Genomic DNA, 19,859 nt, shown 5'->3' with positions numbered 1-19,859 from the left:
ACAATGTTTGTTGGAGTAGGTCAAATTTGGACCAGACTTGCGGGCAGTATTATGCAGTGTCAATGAAAATTGTTTTCACCCTTTAAGAAAATCCAACTTTAAGACTTCAACGAGTGAGCCAATTTTTCCAAGATTTTCCACTGGTTGTATCTTAGAGTTTAATTGGCGAGGCGGGGAACCAGACTTGAAGTGAAAGCGCTAATCTAACTGGTTTGCATGCATTTTTACCATCCAATAAACAACACTGCATTACAATTACTGCATAACCGATACAATTCCCTATGTTGAGGGTATGGCGCCAAATGTTTGTCCACCATACCCACGAAATGCCACATATTGTTTGAAGCCAAAGGAGTTTTCTTAATTCAAGAAGAAATTTCTTGTCACTGCCCTAAAAGATTCCCGGACATCAGATAAATGTCCTCCAAAAGTTTTTACTCTAATTTCAGGAATGTTAGACGCTATGCCAGAAAAGGCTATTTCTTGAATTTAAAGTAAGATGTAGTGAGGATTGCATCCTGAGTTAAAATAAACAAGGAGATGTCTACTTACTGGTTTGTCATCTTCAGTGATTTGTAGGCGACATCCAAGTTGTCGTCATCCTTCAGCGAGGCAATCTCTTCTTGTATGAGGTTTTCTCTCTCCTTACTGACACCGCTGTCGGGGGAGTCCTCCCCGTTGTACCGGTTCTCCCATCGGCGTTGCTGATTGGTCAGTTCTGTCTTTAACCTGTGAGGCGAGACACCACAATTGTCCAATCAGGCAAAGTTTTCTATTGAGTTTTGGAGAAAAGATGATTTTTTTTGTGGCCATGTTGTTACTTAAATTGCATAGACAACTTGACTAAGAGTCTGTGGGTTTCGTGTAGTGGTTCACGCTTTGAATTGCGTTAAGAATTCACCTAATTGTAATATGCGTGATCGATTGAACGGAAGTTGAAGTCAACAATTTTTATTATAATAGTCATCAATTCGCAATTTTTGCAATATGTTGTACATTGTGATGCTTTTATTTGTTTTGAAGTCCTCATTTATTTCCTCGATTGGATGGGCCCAGTCAGGACACATAAATAAAAGCAACCAAAAAAACCCCAGACGTTACACACTTTGTAGATGGCATACATGGTGCGCGGATGTGCTGTATTTTCGTAAAATGTCGCAGGTTTTTGAGGTCAACTTACATGCTCTACTGTGTGAGCAGCAATGAGTAAAGGTGATTGAAGGTTTTCAATGGAGTGATTTGTACTGTTTACAGAACGTTTATCTTGGTGGTTTCTCCTCATTTTTGGGCAATCTTTGTAATAATTTTGTCCTCCGTTTCATCTGGACTCACCTCAGGATCTCCTGCCTGTGTTTGTGGTTCTCGTCGCCCAGCGCCGACACCTGATTGGTCAGAACCTTCAACATGTCATCCTCCGGTGAATCACTCTGGAGGGCCTGTCGCAATGACCCAGGTCTTTCTTGAGCATCATGTTCTCATCCTTGTAGGAGATTAACTGCAAACGCAGACAATATTTGAAAGATAAGATAAATTAAGGAATGAACTGAGGATACTATAACTGTCTTGAAATGGCACCCCCTAAACACCATGAGCCAATTGATCAGCATGAACACCATCATGCATTGTTTTCTTATTATTCTTAAAACAATTAACCTGTTACTTAACAAATCAAAGTGGTGATCATTTCTTTTCAACCCACATATTCTGAGCAGTTTTAGATTTCAGTTGGTAACCTGTTTTTGCTAAGCAAATTTTGTTTCAAGTAAAATGTTTACTGCTCATAGACAATGTCACCAGTGCATGTCATAACTGCATGGCTCCGCTTGCCTTTTAATAGAAAAATAAAATTCCCCCTTACTGTAGCAGATAATTCTGTGCTTATGGTTAGCCTACTTCACAGGTTGGTTATGAAATTTGGCTTATGTGCATGTGTACGACCTGTAATTAAGATTTGGCACATAATTCATTTTTTGCTAGCGCTATGTAGCACAGAAAGGTGATTGTACCTGTAGAATTCTGTGGTTAGCAAAGCTATAAAATTGGGCCCTGGTCTATAGAATAATTCAGCAAAAACAAATTAGAAGTAATTTTTAGATGGAACCACTTCCGCGAGCAATTGGTAGCCCTATTGGTCTTAAGGAGCTTCTAATTGGCTTCTAATTTTGTTTGCCGAATTTGTCTATAGCAGTTCAGTGAAATCAGCCTGGGATTCTCATGATGATCCTACCTCAGCATGGGAGGCGTCCAGGTCCCCTTCCATGGTGCTTTTCCGCGTCTTGGAGTCGGACTGGCTCTTCTCCAGCTTGACCTGGAATTGTCGCTTCTCCTTTTCCAGGTCTCGCACCCTCTGCTGCAGCTTCAGGAAGACGTTCATGTCCATGCTGGCTTTCTCCTGACCCTGCTCCTGAAAAAAGCCGCACCTCATCAAAACACTTGCTTAAAGCTAACCCTCCAGGGGAAGGGCAGTGTCCGAATTAAATCAAACATGCATAGACCAACGTGTTATATCCAGTCGTAGCCAAGTAATTCCGATGCAAACTCAATTTTTTCCTGGAACCCTGCCCAATGTGACAACTTGCAACACTCATTCAAAATGGAGCCTGCCCAGTGTAAAGAGATCCAACTGGTGAAATTCCAAAGACCTAACTGCCTCAGAGTCTGTGGTCTTCAAATGCAACAGGATACAACAGAGGAACTGTTTAATGGAATTAGTTCCCACTGTCACAGAATTGGCAGGTAATGCACTGGTATCGATGGCCCAATGCCACAAGGTCCCACAGACTTTTACACTGTTACGCTGTGCTGCGTGTGGCAGGGTTTGTGTCAATTGGCCCAATGTGATCCACGACTATCCTCAATCCCTCACTCCCTTCGCATCTTTTTCCCTAGCATAATTTCCAAAGACCTTTCACGAATCTTCCACCAATCCACAACTGTGTTAAAGACTGGTGGTATTTTCTTTGGCACATCAAAGTTAATCCTGAAAGTCTCCTGAAATATTTTGAAGGGTCTGGGAGGGGCTATATAGTTAATGTAATCAACAACTTGCAGCTTGCAACAGCAGACACTTTTAAATACTGTAGGTACTTTTTATAAGTGTTGTTTAACCGCCTCATGACAATAAAGTGCAGACACTCATACTTAGCTCACCATGTCTGTGCCAAAGCAGTTTTGAGGAGCTTAAGTCAAAACTTAGCTTACAGAATTTGCAATTTCAAAAGAAGGTCATATCACAGCAAGAAGCCAGGACCGTGAGCTTTTAGAAATAAAGGTTGACCGGTAGTCCAACTAGGGATGATTCAGTTGAGGGGTCATTGACACTAACTACCTGTACATGTATGGGCTCCGTGTGGGAAGAGTAGATGGTGCTTGATAAAACTTTGCTCAAAAGTTTCAAACCAAGCCCAGATGGATTGACTTAAGACTGACTTCATCACACATCTTTCCCCAACACCCATCCTGTGCTAAGACCTGAAATCCTGCTTAAGCTCGACACGTATGCATCATGTTTGCACTTTCCTTCCTCACGTGGGCTTGACTCCGAATTGTTCCGCGGTTTGCGATGTTTGCTTCTAAATCGAAGCATTTCTTAATGATTTTCTTCCTCCCCTTGCGGGGCGTCTTGAATGTCAGTGCTGAGCAAAGCATAGGTCATCCTTCCTGAGATTTAAGACTTTATAAATGACATCCATCGAGAGATGATGACATACAGGTCTGTTGCTTTAGAATTTGCTCACTGAAGCAGCAACCAAACCAAGAACTAAGAACTCAAATGCTATCCTCAGATTTTTTTGTTTTGTTCAAGATAGCAGTCTCACAACACTTGACCCAACTAAGAATTTCACAAGCTTATGTTTATGTCGGTGAAGAGCAGGACCTAAGATTAAAATTTACATGCTGTCACAAGGCATTGACTGCATTGATTTGCACCATACAACTATCTGATGACAGAACATGTTCAGTCATTTGTTCTCAGAAACACTCTTGAGAATAGCACAGTGTGAAGAATGATGATCGGATACACGAAAATTAAGAAGTCCACCTGACAACTAAAAGCATTTGTGAGGTGAACATTCTCTCTCAAGCAAGTATTTTATACGTGAACATTACACAGTTTGCTCTTGAACATAATTAAGAACTAAGATATTTCCATGACCAGTCAGCCGACATTACCTGTATTTCATCCTCCACGTTCTCCACGTCCTCCACCTGAGTGGTGGACAGCGTGCCGTAGCCAGACTCCCCGCCCTCGCTGCTGTCCGTCCTGACGTGCTGCATGAACTGCTGGGGAGGGTTCTGGGCGGCCTCGAGGTCCTCCTTAAGGTTGTCGCAGCGTTGCTCCATCCTGGAGTAATCCTGGAGGAGTTTCTGGTGCCGGGTTTTCTCCTCGGCCAGCTCCTTGAGGATCTCCTCCTGGGCGGCTTCCACCTCCTTCTTGACTCGCTCTGGAAGGAGGAGCAAAAAAAAAAAAATAAGAGAGTGTTAGTTTAGTCCATCACAAGTCAAATAACAAGATTGTGTGCAGAGATCTCATTCAGCATATCATCATGCACAGCTAACCCCCTCCCTTCCCCCCCACCTCTTTTAGTTATGCAGGTGGGAGGGGGGGGGGGGAAACCACCTCCTCCCTTTGTTGATATGCCCCCGCTTGTTATGCATGTGTCAAACTTTTGTCAGACATTTGGTCACTTCGTAAGTGCTCTGATTGGCCAAAATAGTACAGGGCGGACTTAACAGATAGGCCTATTTATGCGAGCTCCGCCCCCATTTATGCGAGCTCCGCCTCTATTTATGCCAGCTCCGCCTCCTTTCTTACCTTCCGAGCTTTCCTCCAATTCCTTGTACTGATTCTCTTTCTCCTGCAGGTCTTTCCTCAGCTTCTCGCTCTCTGCTTCTTGTTTGTCTTTCTCCTGTAAGACGGAAACAAAAAAACCCAAGATGTCTACTTAAGAAACAGCAAGTAAGATCTTTACATCGGATTTCTCCTAGAAACATATACTATTTTTTTTATTTGAATCACAAAAAGGGAAACTGAATCCAATCAGAAACTAAACTTGAGGAATGTGGTTTTAGTTTGTTTCAGAAGCAGTGGTGAAAGGTTATTGACATGGAGCAATAACAGTCCCCAATTGCAATAAATATAAATAGGGTTTTGAGTGTTTCATACTACGACATCCTCCACAACAAGGTTTTTGATTGAACCCCTGGTGAAATTAATCATCTATTGTAAGAATTTAAATTTATTTCAAAGTGAAAGATGCTCTGTGCCCCCCAAAAAAGCTGAAATTTGAAAAAGAAAACAACATAGAAAATCCACTACGTGCTATGTTGCTCTGTGCATGCTGGTAGCCGTAGGATTTATAAATGGTGAACAGCGTGTGGGAACCAGCTAAATGTCCTTCACACCATTTCACTGTGCCTGAGAGTCTATCACAATTCCGGTCGCAATTAATTCACACGTCAGGTCAAAAGTCTGCTCACATGAAGCAAGAGGGGATGAAAATAACAAAAAAAATGTCTTTGTCAACAATTCACTCGAATAGCTTGTGACTGAATGAGACTTGAGACTGGATGACTTATGATGGACTTGTGTTGGACTTGTGATTGACTAGTGATGGCATTGTGAAGACTTGTGCAGACTTGGGAAGAGTTGTGATGGACTCAACCACAGCACAGTTTGGCGCCCTCTTTTGTGCATACGTAGAGTCCATACATAGACTTTACCCTAAGTGAACTCGACCAACCCCTTCCTTTCCCAACTACCCCATGGTCCCGTGCATGTGCTGAATGTAAAGCCAGTGCCCCAAAAGTCACAGCAAATTTAGACACTAGCCCACTAAAATGAGCCAGAGTTTAAAAAAAGGAGCATTTATCTAGGGTAAAATTTCCTCAGACAGAAACAAAATTTCCGAGGGGAAGGAAGAAGGACAAGGTGAAAAGTCACAGACAGGACGAGAGTGTGAGAGACTTCCCCTCCCAAAGTACCCAAGGGGGTAGGAAAGGAAGCTAAAAACTGCTGTGTGTAAATTGGCGATCAGAACATCTAGAAATACAAGGGCTGAGCTACTACTAGAGTGATGTGTTCCATTGGTTACGGTGTTCGACTCAGGTGCCATGGTACGTGGGCTCAAACCCTAATGGAGAACATGGTGCTTGTGTTCTTGGGCAAGACACTTCACTACAATTGCCTCTCTTTACCCAGGAGTATAAATGGGTATCTGTAAGGATAGGGACCAGATTGCACTGATCTCGGCTGCAGAAAAGTGGTCTCATGGCCTGTTGAACCGGGGTAATAATTGTGAAGTGCTTTGAGACCCACATCTACCTTTAATTGAAAGCACTACAAGCACCACACATTATTTTGTTTACTAGATATACAATATAACTTTTATGTAAGACTTTGTGGGTATGTAAATGATGGTTTAGTTAAGTATGCATAAACTGTCACATGAATCGAGCTACAGAAGACAGGAGAAGGTTCATGGCCTGGATAATGTGTTATCATTCAGACTAACATTTCATTTTCTGTATTAGTCATTGAACAAAACAAGATACTGATTTTTATCAAGCATACAATTACATGTAACTCTGTTATCCAAGAAACCAAAGTCAAACAAATTTGTCAAGAAACAACTGTCGCATGACTTCAGTGATCTCATTTCCCCAAACCACTCAGATAGGGTTTAACATGTTTTCAATCTCCAAATTACAATTTCAATTAAATATAACAAAAATCTTTAAAAATGAACCATGCCAACATGCTACCAAATGAAAAATAGGAGAGTAGAGGCAAAGCAGCCAAAAAAAATGAAACATATGGCCAGCCAGAAATAAGAAATGAAGCCATATCTGCAATTTGCCGTCATCTGCATTTAACTGATTTGAATAAGGCATCATATATGGCAAGAAGGAGTAAACTAGTTTACTGTCTCCTCGTGTAAAGTGATGGAATCTTATTGGTGAGACACAATGAAATTCCGCAACCAGAAGTGACACTGTGCTAGCCGGAGCATTTCTTGCTTACAAAAGCTTGCAAATATCGAAAGCAAGCATGTTTCATGACGTCAACGATTGTAGTTTCACTGTGACTTTCAACATTACCCAACTGAATTCATATTCCAACGAAATACATACAAGTTGCCCAATTATAGGGATCAGCTTTCAAGGAAGTCGTGAGCGACTTAACTAACAGATGCCACTTCCTTGACAGAATTGAATTCACATTATCTTCCCTGTGAGGTATCAAACTTTGACGTAATGCATACTTTCCTACCCATGTATCATGAATGATGGGGCTCAATTCAATATCCACATTTAACCCTTTGGTGCGTAAATTACTCGGATTAGATGCACAGATAAAAAAAGTTTCTTGGACGGTAGCTAGCGACTGCCCTGTGCCCCAAAGGGTTAAAAGAACAATGTTTGTTGAGCTCAACAAAAGGGGCTCCAAGGGGTGAATGTTCCAGCATAAACCCCTGATCCAATCATGAGTTATGATGAGCATGGCCTGAGTTAAAACACTTGCCAAGCGCACAAACTTGCTTAACATGAGTAGATTTTCGGTTAGCGCAGACAGATGTGTAACTAGTTCTCAGCTTTAGATTGCTTGACACAAATGTGAAATTGCTCAGCAGCATTCTCTAAGTAGGCAAACCTATGAAACCTCCTTACCATGAAAAAAGTTTTGATGTGCAAAATCAAACTCAGCTTTAGTTTGCTTACATGTGAATGTGAAATTGATATCCGGGATGATATCAAAATCCCATGAAGTCCCACTTGCGTTTTTTTGTTACTGTCTACATAATCTCAATAAGCCTGAAGCTACCCTCTGACCCTGGCACAACCCTTTACGGACAAGGCTACTACTGGCCCACAATGCAACAGTCAATCAATCAATTAATCCGCCCCTTTCCTGGTGGGCTTAACCAATTTACAGACGACCTATTAGGAGGTAATTAGGGTCTCCATAATTCGGGGTGTAATCACTGCAATGCCCTCTGCTTTACCCTGCGGGCCATGTCTGGTTCTGACACACTCTGAATCAGTCCGTGGTCAATTGGCTGACCAGCTGACCCCCCCCCTTCCATATCCATGTCCAATCCTTTGACACAACTGTGTTTAAAACTCGTATTTTGACCAAAATTCTCATTCCTCAGGCAATCATAGCTTCGCAAGAGCAGCCAATTAAGATGATGAACTGATCTTAACGTGAAGCAAATTTAGAAAGCAATGCCAACCACATGTGACAGCAATCATCTTCAAGTCAACCATTCCAAAAAAATGATAAGCAATGATGATGATAAGCATCAAGACAGCCCATTCTGAAATAAATCGGAAGCAGCAAAGTTTGCAATACAAGCTTGTGAGCTAGATGTCTCTTTTTAAAAAAAAAGGAAACTAAATTGTTGCCTGGACAAACTCTTAGGATGAAGCCACAAACTTCAACCGTGAAGCTCCATGATGCAATTATTGCATGACTTTTTTTTTTTCCCCCTTTCTTGTTTATCATGCAAAGGGTATATTTACCTTGAGAAATTGTTTGACAGCCTGCCAGAGAAGAATCAACAAACATCAAGTGGGTTAGTGGCCCATCATCAAGGCAATGGGAAAGTGTTGGGTCAGTAATGGGTTTAGAAGGTACTGCAATGGGTTGAGTTGGGTTGTGCTGGGTACAAAGCATTGAGAGTGCATAGTTGGTATAGGGTGGTACTGGGTTGAAGTTCATGACCGTTGGGCGGGCTGGGTATACTTTTGATTTGAATAGTTTGGATAAGACTGAGTTAGGGTTGGGTGGGGTTGGGCTGAGTTGGGATGAGGTGGGTTTGGATGGGCTTGACTGGGCTGTGCTTGGTTATGTAGGTTTGAATTGGTTTAGACATGGGTTGGTAAGTTGGTTGGGATGGGTTGAGTTTGGTTGGGTTGGACTGGGATGGGAAGGGTTGAGTTGGGTTGTCTTGGGTTGGGTTGTATTTGGTTGGGCTGGGCTGGGCTAGGTTGGGCTGGGTTAGGCTGGGTTGGGTCGGGTTGGGTCGGGTTGGGTTGGGTCGTGTTGGGCTTGGTTGTGTTGGGCTTGGTTGTGTTGGGCTGGGTTGTGTCGGGTTGTGATGTGCTGTGATGGGTTGGGTAGAACTGGGCTGGTTTGAGTTGGGTTGTGTTGTGTTAAGTTGGGCTAGGCTGGGCTGGTTTGAGTTGGGTTGTGTTGTGTTAAGTTGGGCTAGGCTGGGTTGGATTGAGTAGAACTGGGATGGGTCGGGTTGGGTTGGCTGGGCTAGGCTGTGTTGGGTGCAAAGCTGTGAGATGAGGGCACTTACATGTAGTTGGGGTCGGGGTTTAATAATTATTATTTGTATTCTCTTTTTGTATCGATTTTGCCCATCCCAGTCCCCCACAAACACCCACATGAGGTGAAGGATACACAGAGAAGGGAAAGAATATGAAGCTAAAAAAAAAGGGGAAAAAAAGAAGGAATTTACAGAGTAGGAAGATAGTGATGATGGTTCGAATTAAGTTAGTTGGTTTGGCTAGATTGGCAAGGGTTTGGCTGGGATAGATTGGTTCTGAATCAAGTGGCCAAGAGGGATTGTTTGGGTTGAACTGGGTGGAGTAAGGGTAGGTTGAGATAGGGTGGGTTTATGAGGGTTGTATTGCATCAACAGTAGCAAGAAACATCTCCACAGCAGTCTCAACAAGCCAGATAGAAATATGGCACGAGAGAGGTACGCAGGCAAAATCTTGCAGTTCTAGAATCACTAGTGGAAAGCTAAGAGCACGGCAACATGGCTTATTAAACAAGAAACCAAAGACAGTGGGAAAATGACATTCATTTTTAGGGGTTTAAAATCTGACATCACATTGTGTCTACTTGTGATATCAACCCCCCCCCCCCCCAAAAAAATGCCTAGTCCCCATCCCCCCCCCCCCCCCCTTAAAAAAATGTGTGCTTATGGTCTATCAACATGTTAAATTATATGAAACCTTGATCATTTTATAGGCAGTGCTTCTAACCACATGGAACCCCCTGGGACACGAGATCAGTCAGTAGATAACAGGGCACATGAATCATATCCACTCCCCGTAACGTTTAACCTTAGACAAATCTCACTGACATCGTGACATGCAGTTTTATAAAGGTGAACTCTTTTTTTTTTTTAGGTTTTACTTCAGACATTAGGGTAATTTTGGATAATCTTATAATGTAGATAAGCTGGTTTTGTAAGACCAACAGCTTAAAATGTCCCTGAACTCTGCTGTCATTTTGCACATTTGCAAGCTGTAACTATAAAAAAAATGTTGAAAAACAATTTCAAATTTCCAGACTAAAAAAATAAATATTAACAAATATGTCACAGACACACAGCTTTTCACTACAGTCTTTTCTATTTGAAAGAGCCAACGAGCAATTTTTGAACAATGAATTTGTATCGATTGTGCAAATGATAAGAATGATTCTGCAAAGATATGAAAGGAATTGACATTAGTGAGCTAAATCTGTGAAAGAGCTAATAACCAAAAAAACACTACACTTACAATGGGAAATGACATACATGCAAATAAAAATATGTCTGGATAATCGCAAAAAAGATTGCGTTATAATAAAATGCTTTTAAAGTTCAATTTGTGCAGCTTTTTTCCCTTAAAAGAAATGGAACAAATGTCTGGTCTGAAGTTTTGATTGGATGAATGGATTTGAAGATTTACTCCTTTCTGAGACATTTTAGCAACTACCGTATGTTTGTCAAAGTGATATGACAGATGGAATTAGCTTTCTTGATAAAACACGACAGATGACCAATATGCTGCCTTGAATTGGTGGCTGAAAATTCACCGGTACCCAAGCTGTATTCCAAACAGGATTTGGTATACCACAACTTGATCAGTGATCCAATATCAGTCAGGCAAGACTTGCAATACAAACGATTCACAACAAGGCGCGCCACCAAGCATTGTGCCTGAAAGATGCTTCTTTTTGACGTCATGGTTGACATCCTTCAAGTTGGCATCTTACAGTTATTCATCAGTTCATTGTTACAAATGCCGGTAATGCACAGTTTTTACGCACTGACTTACAATGTACTGGTATTTCCTGTAACCGCACTTCAAAAAAGGCCTCTCCCGCTAGCAATAAAACTTTCCTCCGCAAAAAAACCCAAACTAACTCACTCGGCACCCTAGACTCACCTCTTTGTGTTCCTGCAGGACCCGTCCCATCTCCTCATTGAGTGCGTTCTTCTCCAAGACGGTCTGCTCCAGCTCCTGGCGTAGCCTGGCATTCTCCTGCTCCAGCTCGGCGACCCTCTTGGCCAGAGAGACCGACTCTGCCTGGGTGTGCTCCATGGACTTGACCTGGCTGCGCAGCTTCTCAATCGTGGTTTCTTGGTCGTCTCTCTCCTTTTTCTCTTTGGTCTACAAAAAAAAACGGAAAATAAAATGAAATAAAACTGTTTAATTTTGGTTTTTTTATTTCAGACAGAAAGATTGGGAGGAAAAATATATGGGCTACTATAAATAAATATATATGGTTCATGTCACTGTATCATTTTTGAACAAGCCAGCTGACTCGGCATGGTGGTTCGGTGGTTCGCCATCTGCACTAGTAAGTGGAAGGTCCTGGGTTCTAGCCCCACCCAAGCAAGCTTGGCAAGCTTGGAACTTTTTTTGCAAGCTGTCAAACGTACTCGGTATACAATGCTAAAAAGAATAAAGCAAATCAAGGGCAAGTCGCAATATTAAAAACACTCATATTTTTATTTCATTTCTCAGAAAAAGGATAATGGACAAAGCAGACGGAAAAGATCAGAAAAAAAAACTAGTATGAGACTGAAGTAATATCCAGAAGACACTAGATTGACGGACTCTCTATAAACAAGAACAGCAAACTGATAAGAATGTTGTACTTTAAAAAAAAAAAAAAAAAAATTAGTCTTACCTCAAAGAAGAGCACTCTTAGTTTGACCGGGTCACCCCGGAGACCCGAATACCGAGAGTACTTGAAACGACTCATGATAAACAACCGTTAAGAAAGTCAGTAAAAATCCACAAGCTCTGACAGAATTGGAAGATCTTCACTCCTCAAGAAGTCGCTCATCAAGAAAACACTCAATGTACATATGAACAAACGGTTTCATTCGATGTTAGAAGGGTGCACAAGTGAAGGTTTTGAAGAGTCCAAGGAGGATTAATATAAATCCAGTGTGGTGTTAAACAGAAATTTCACATGTTGGGAGCAACATTTCCAATCTTCGGCTGACTTTCAGTTCTACACTTCAAGTGCATAAAAATTGTGTATGTAGGTGTAGAGGTGAAGTTGCAGAAGAACAGTGTTACTTTCTCAAGCTCGTTGGAAATGGAGTCAATGATCAATACGTCGTCTGGCTTCTGTAGACGATCTCAATGTTAATCTGTGACAACAAGTTTGCCTAGGGACAAGACTGGAACAGGACTGATGTGCTGACACTAGAACACCGACTTTCACTTTGCGGTTGTGCTGGTAAAAGACAAGGCCTTCGATTGTTACTAAGGTTGACACAAAGTCCATTAATTTGAAATGAAGCTCGCGAAGTGTCTTCACTCACTTCCAAAAGAATCAAGGTATACAATGTCAAGATTCTGGTAGAGAATCACTTTATGAATTGTGATTTTGATCAGAACTAAAGCAGAACAGAATTCAGGTCACAGGATTGCAACAACATTCTCTATTGTCTTTGCTGGCTACGAAACTGATATGAGGAAGTTTTCACTGCGATAACATTTTATTTGTCATCGCAGCAACAGAAACCACACGTGTCCAAGCAAATGTGTTTCAGCAAAGTTTTTCTTTCCGTTCGGTGCAGTGCCCGAAATGTTTTGGTTTCAAACTCACAAAATTCCTGGAAGAGAGGTCCTGGTTAAAGGGCACAGTTTCTCCACTCCTTCAAATGTTGATCTTAACACAAAACACCCAGAGGAATTTATGCAGATTGTGTTGTTCACGGTTGTAAAACTACATCCATCCATTAATTCCAGCAGCATACCAGTATCTCCTTTGTTAAATCCACCTTCAGTTGATAGCTTCTTCTAAGAATCTAAAGGATGTAGACAGCTCAAGATAGGGAAGTGTGTCAAAGAACTATCCCCATTCTCCGATGAACTCCGCTAGCACGAATCTCTAAGAACGTGTTGGCAGTCTCAGTATGGCTTGCATTACAGGCGGCATCTTATCGTTGTTCTCACACAACAAAAGGCGTGCTGAAAGTTACCGTATTACCCCCGAATCGCACCTCTTGGGAGGAACTAACGTCTCCTTAAAGTTTCACGATGTCGTCATTGTCCGACAGACAAGATGACCTCTGGATAAACTCATCGCAACAGTTCGTCACTCTACAAGTAATCCAAGCTCTGAGAATATTGAAAACCAAACACTCATCGTCTTCACTTAGTGCGTCAACTCCCTGGATCTCTTTTTTCCTCATCATTGTCTGCTGAAAGCTTTAATATGGAGCGTATGGCATTAAGGTCTTCGATAGTTTCGGTTCCATAGGTCGGGCTCGGCCCAGAGAGACTCTCTCTCCACACTCGTGATCATTCTTATCCCGGGCCAGGAAATGAGGTGACTAATTCACTCATGGTTAGATTACGTGGAGAAATGGAGGTGCTTAGTCCGGGCATCACGGCCACGTCTGATACTTGCCATCGGTTGTTCTTTTTTATAAACGGGCTCCAGATATGAAGGGAGCTTGATTTAATACTAGGGAAGGGGTGGTGGTTGAGATAGGGTTTAACTTGGGGTGTAAGAGGACCCACCTGATTCATTCTTTCAAAGTCAATTTTGTTTATAAACATGTAACACGTAAAGTCCTACAGTAAACACAACTCTTGTATTAATAATCTTGTAAGCAGTTGATGAATTTTGACAACAGATTCAACAAAAGATTTCCAAAAGGGGTGTGGCTAGGGGGGGTAATACATAACTATTATAAGGACTTCTAAATAATTTTGCTGTCTGGCAGAGTTGATGACTTGTCAAATTAATTTTCAGTTCATGGATGACTACAATTTTACTGGCTCTTCGGCAAAAAAAAAAACTTTGAAGAATGTCAGATGAAATGCTACTAGGAATGAAAGGGAAGACACACAATGTTTGAAAAAAAACTTCTGAATTGAGAAGAACAAAAGATCTGGAAAATTAAATAAGTTCTGGCACATAATACAATTTTTTTTTTTTAAAGTCCAGACTTTTGCACTAATTGCACTATCTTGCACCCAAATAACGAAGCCATCAACATTTGAGTACGTGTATCTGTCACTGAAAGTTTTGAAGTTAATTACAAGAGGAAATTGTTCATCAAAATTTACCTTTAATCTGCATATGGAAAGGCTGTCCTGCTCCCTAGGGAAAAGGATCGTCTGAGCCACACTGTTGTATGCAATTAATTTGAATCTTTTTTGGTTAGGTTGTTTATTGGAGTTTTATTGTTGGGGGGGGGGGGGGTTTCAGAGCCTGGCCTCAAAGACAACCACCCATCACCTACATGGAACCCTTTAAGATACATGTAACTATAAAGAGTGTAGTTTCAAAATGTGATATTTCCAATTAAATAAGGGTGAAAAAGTTGCAGGGTTAAGAAAATTTATAGAACAAACATGCACACAGTATTAAAGCTGTTTCTAATCTACATGTACACTTTTTTTGTTTTTATGTATTTTAAATTGTGTTTAACTACATACCGGCTGTCGAAACTGACTTTGGGAAACTATGAGAAGGCAGGATTCTGAAAGGTCAAACAATGGCGTCAATATCATTCTGGAAACAGCCTCTTTACATTTCCCTAGTGGGCCTCAATGTTAAAATATACCTGCGGAATTAGTAACCAAGCGTCAAACCACAACAGGAAACATGCTCTGCAATGTCACAGACAAACTGACGCCTAAGTCCGAATGTGGAGAACCTTTTGAGTTTGAAGGTAAAAGTTCAACCTTACTTCCGTCACTTCCTGTAACAATAAACAGACCGAGGAAACCGATACTGGGGAAAAAGGCACAGGATCGGTCAAGTCCCGAGGGTTGGAGGTCAGGTCCCGAGGGTTGGAAGGCTCAGTCCCAGCATAATATGGTTGCCATTTATTGCAGCCTGGGTGTCTTACAGGGTTTGGAAGTTTTTACTGAGGGTCAGCAACTGCTTTAAGTCTGGACTCAAAGACACTTTGGTGATGATTGGTTTAGCTTCCGGTTTCCAGGGGGTTTTGGTCACTGAGTTTGTTCCTTGACTACTGATTCACGACAGCAGTTGAGACAGCCTGAACTCGCAGATGCTTCGGCCATGTTTGGTTGAGAGTTTCTCTTCTTCTGGGCGGTCATGATTAATTAAGTAATATGTCAACGGCTTTACCTGTGGTGTTGCAGAGGATAGTTGGGATATCCCTGTACAAACTGCCCACCCAGCAAGGTACAAGTCAAGGTGAAGTCATGGGTCAATAAAAGAAGATGATAGCCAGGGGGAATCTTTCCAGACACTATGTCTGTTATGTTTTCTTGGGGCCAATTTCACGGCAACGCTTGATGGTTTGCTAACAGACTGTGGCAACTATAGCAGAAAAATTCTGCTAATCTTAACGAAACTTTAAAAGTAAGACCTGCTTGTGCATGTGTTTGAAATTAGCATCATCATTATTTTAAGCAAATTATGACTCTGATGTGAGCAGGGTAATTCCGGAACTTACTACTCCTCGTGTTCTCTTTGCAATGGACAAGCGGTCATTAGGGAGAAAATTATGTGAAAACCTGTATCCTAAAATTTAGCCCAGAGTTTTAACAACAAAGTGTAAAATGTAAAAATGTCTCATCCAAACAATTATACGGTGTAGTAACGATGAAGATGACATCGTTCAGAATCTGGTGTTGAGTTTGTCACATCGTTAAAGGGCTAGCTTGATTCAGGGTTATAGCTGACCACACACCTATGTTTTGAAGTAGCTTACCACACACCTATGTTTTGAAGTAGCTTACTTGGTCTCATTTGTGTTTGACTCTGTTCTATTAAGGGAGTTTGGGTAAAACAGTGACTACACAAGTAGATGACCATCCAAAATTGAAGTTGATCTTGGACGAAACAACTCTGCTCAGCGCAACTGTCTGTAGCTATCTGCAAATTTTGCACACCTTCATGCAAAGCATTCCTTCTGACTAAATTTATTATATTTTTATCTTTACATACAGATTGGGCTGATCAATTTAAGTAAAAAAACAACAACTAAATGACAGATATCCCATGCCAAGCAAGATAAACTGACAAATACAAAAATCAAAGTTTATCTATTTACGATGTTTATCTCCCATCCCTAACTCCCTAGGCCTTGCTGCTAGGATGTAGCCTCAATCGTGCAAAATCCTCCAATTGGCCTCATGGAAAAATGGCATATAGCCTCAATCCTGCAAATTCCTCCATTGTTTCTTGAACATGGTCCATGGAGGGGTGGCCACTGCCTGAATCCTGCGGCGGTGACTGTCAATATGTTGAGGCTTGGCCAGTGACATCCTAGAGCAGTACGGAGGATTTCAAGCATAATCCAGGCCTATATTTATGCATGGCTGAGCAAAAACAACACAAGGTCCGGCCCAAGACCTTGACAAAGTGCATCCCACGAGATCAGTAACACACTTTTGCCATGTAACCTCAATCCTACAAATTCCTCCACTTTGGCAAAGAGAATTTTGAAGGATTCAGGGCAGTCAGGGTTAGCTAAGGGAGAATAATGTACTCTAATGTACAAGTGAGTAACATCTGTACTTACCTGTTCAATGAAGGTGTCGATGATCGTTAAAGCTTTACACAGAAACAATAACATTTCTTGCATTTCATGTTAAACGTTATGAAAAAGTCTTACGGAGATGAGTACCAGTCAGCCCATGACTCCACTGTCTTTTAGGCTTTCCATTATCGGTAACCGGCAGTCTAGCTTACCGCCATGCTGTCACGGGGAACTTTCCCCACAGTGATCATGCACAGCTTACAAAAAAGTTTAAACAAAAAGTTGGACACGAAGTAGGGAGAACTTACCAATTCGTTCACTTTCTGCTGCAAGGAGATAACCTTATTCTCCATGCCCTTCTGGAGTTTCTTCAAATGCTCAACCGAACGGGCTTCGATCTGGAAAACAACAGAAAAACAAAGCAAAAAAAAGTGAGACAAATCTGTCAAAAATAGAGTCTGCCTGCCATTTCTTTCTGGAAGGGAAGTAATGTCTCTTGCCTTTTTTTTTTTTTACAGGAAGCACTGAATCAGGGCATGCAGGAAAGTTTAAGCAGAGACCCTGGGAAAAAATTCTGACTCAAGCATTAGCTGGTTTCATTGACGTTTGACAAAAAAATGCGAGTTGCGATGTTTGACACAAGCAAATTATGCGGGATTTTCATAACGGTGGGTGTGTCTTCTGACTGTCCCGTCATAATTCTGATCCTAAAAATAGGCTCAAATAACGAATCCAAAAAGCTACAAACCTGTTCAGCGACATTGGACTTCTTTTCATTAAGTTACATTTTGCATTTTTGGTTTAAATTTTCCAGTAATTACATCAAGCATGCAAAACAAATTTCAATGAGGCAAAATCTGATTATTTTTTTTGAAAACACATGCTATAAAAACTGCATCAAATGAATTGAAAATGCATCTTTTTAAAATCATGCACTGAAGTTAATTTTATGACAAGAACTTTCTGCTCTTCAGGACTTTCCAGTCAGAAAAAAACACCCGTTGATGTTACATCAAAGTGAACAATAAACAAGTTTAAACTTATTACACTTAAGTCGTTTTACATGCTTTTTTGTATTAAATCATCCAATAGATTGTAATGTGTTCATGATATTTATGCATCAAAAAGTTGGTGAAAGTTGAAAGAGTTATATAAATTCCAGATTTTCCAAGTACATCTAAAATGTTGTAATTATCATTATCATAATATTACCCCTCTATAAAGACATACATGTAGCATATAAGTCCCCCCCCCCCCAAAAAAAATTGAAATCTGTAATGATCATTTTCCAAAAGTTTGCCCTCTATGAAGACATAACATCCCCCCCCCCCCAAAAAAAAAGAAAAACAATTTCATATCATGCCGGGTGCATTTCATGCATCTAGCTCTGCAAGCAGGACTCACATAGGGGTTTACACAAGCAACCAGACAGCCCGATGACATTCTGAAATATAGCCGCTGAAAATTTTTATAGAAGAGGAAATCAAAACTAGGAGACAAGGAAGAAAGGTAGGAACAGGGGACTTCAAGCAAGGAGTCAGCAACATGGATGCAGAGAGTGACGGACTTGAGTCACCCCTCCCCTGGGTAGGGGGAAGGGGGAGGGGGAAGGGGGAGCCATGTTATGTGTTTAATGTATGAGTGTTGCAGGGAATGAATTGTGAATGAGGCAATAACATTAAAACAAAATGAGAACTTCTGAAAGATTCAAAAATTCTGACTTGATTTGACCAGTCAAGTTCAGATTAATGATATAAAATGCTTGTCAGCGAATTTATCTCGACACGGTATGTAATTATGACAAGAATCACAGACTTAACAATTTCTGCAAAGTCATGCCGTTCAGCTGCTAAATTGGAAGGATTATTTCAACAAATCTCAAGAAAGTTCTCACGGGAGACTCAATGTCAATGAGTTTCTTTTTAGCAATAAGTTTTGTTTTAATTTGGGGAGAATCAAACAGGCCTGAACAAAGAAACAAGACATGGCAGGCCTAGTAAAGACAGTCCCAGAGTGCACACAAATCTACAGAGTACCGCAGTGTGCCACGTGTTCTGGTTCAAGCGCATAGCTTAAGTGTGGGAAGACATCAGCAAGCGAACCTGTGCGTGAACCATAACAAATGCAGCTGATATCACACTTCGGTACTCTATACAGTTGAATCAAAATGGCTTTTCATAAGTCTTTTCATGCATGTGGAGTACACAATGGGCTGAATATGGACCATTCATTGCCGTAACAGGGTAATCCTATACAACAGCACTGCCCAGCTCACAAGTGACAGCCAGTCAGGTGAGGACACTTAGCCGGCCCTCTGGGACCAGCACATAAATTCGGTAGCAAACCCGACGAAGCAACTCGCGTAATTAAATGACATTCCTTGAGGCAAATTCTTCACAAATTTTCCCTACAAGGACTGACTGAAGCAAGTGTCATCACCCTGTGCCGAGGGTAGCAAAGTCAAGGATTTCCTGAGAGTAGGGGTTTGGGGAGGAAGGGGGGGGGGGGGAAGAGGGAGAGGGGGAAGTGTGTGGGGTTCAATCTCTGTGTGACGACTTGATCCATTCCAGGGACCTCAAGGCTAATTTTTTTCTCTTAGTATCTAACCTTGTTTTACCCCGGTACATACATGTATTTATATCATTCACAGGTTAATTTTAGCACAAGGTCTAAGAAGTAAATATCAGTAAGAGGTGCAGAATAAATAAATGGTGGGAAAAAAACTGTTAATAATGGGTAAGTTATAACAAAAGGTTGTTTCCAATATTTTGTTGTATCTGCATTTTATTTTCTTGACATTTAAAGACTATTATTATTCACTTTATATTTTCCCACATATGGGGGAAAAGACCAGCATGCATTGCCGTCCAAATTTGTTAGAACATAAAGACCAAATGGCGATTGCTGTGTGTGGCGTTACAATTAACATGACAAATGTATTGATGTCAATCTTAAGAATTTAATAACTTTCAGGTGTGATATGGGTTACCATCTTGAGTTTGAACAACATGCTGTTCAAGTTCAGTCTTGAACTTTGTCAACTTGTACAGTAAACGTTTAGGTCAAGTTCAGTACAACCTGAGGTCAAGTATGATAAGTCCTGTCTGGTCTTAATCAAGGGACTTGCTAAATGTG

At 41.1% G+C, this 19,859-nt stretch overlaps 1 protein-coding gene across 1 annotated transcript in view; it reads right to left on the bottom strand.

Annotated features, from left to right (window-relative positions):
* Positions 1–19,859, bottom strand: part of LOC119729753 (unconventional myosin-Va-like) — a 69,458-nt gene that overhangs the window by 20,253 nt on the left and 29,346 nt on the right. Inside the window, 8 exon segments of the mRNA XM_038202480.1 lie at positions 553–729; positions 1,333–1,450; positions 1,453–1,495; positions 2,228–2,404; positions 4,174–4,445; positions 4,817–4,910; positions 11,179–11,403; positions 17,033–17,122. Of these exon segments, the coding sequence (XP_038058408.1) occupies positions 553–729; positions 1,333–1,450; positions 1,453–1,495; positions 2,228–2,404; positions 4,174–4,445; positions 4,817–4,910; positions 11,179–11,403; positions 17,033–17,122 (1,196 nt within the window).

This window comes from Patiria miniata, unplaced genomic scaffold, assembly GCF_015706575.1.
Source record: "Patiria miniata isolate m_02_andy unplaced genomic scaffold, ASM1570657v1 HiC_scaffold_21, whole genome shotgun sequence".
NCBI classification, from domain to species: domain Eukaryota; kingdom Metazoa; phylum Echinodermata; class Asteroidea; order Valvatida; family Asterinidae; genus Patiria; species Patiria miniata.
Note: the sequence above shows the minus strand (reverse complement) of the source record. Positions and strands in the feature narration are given on the sequence as shown.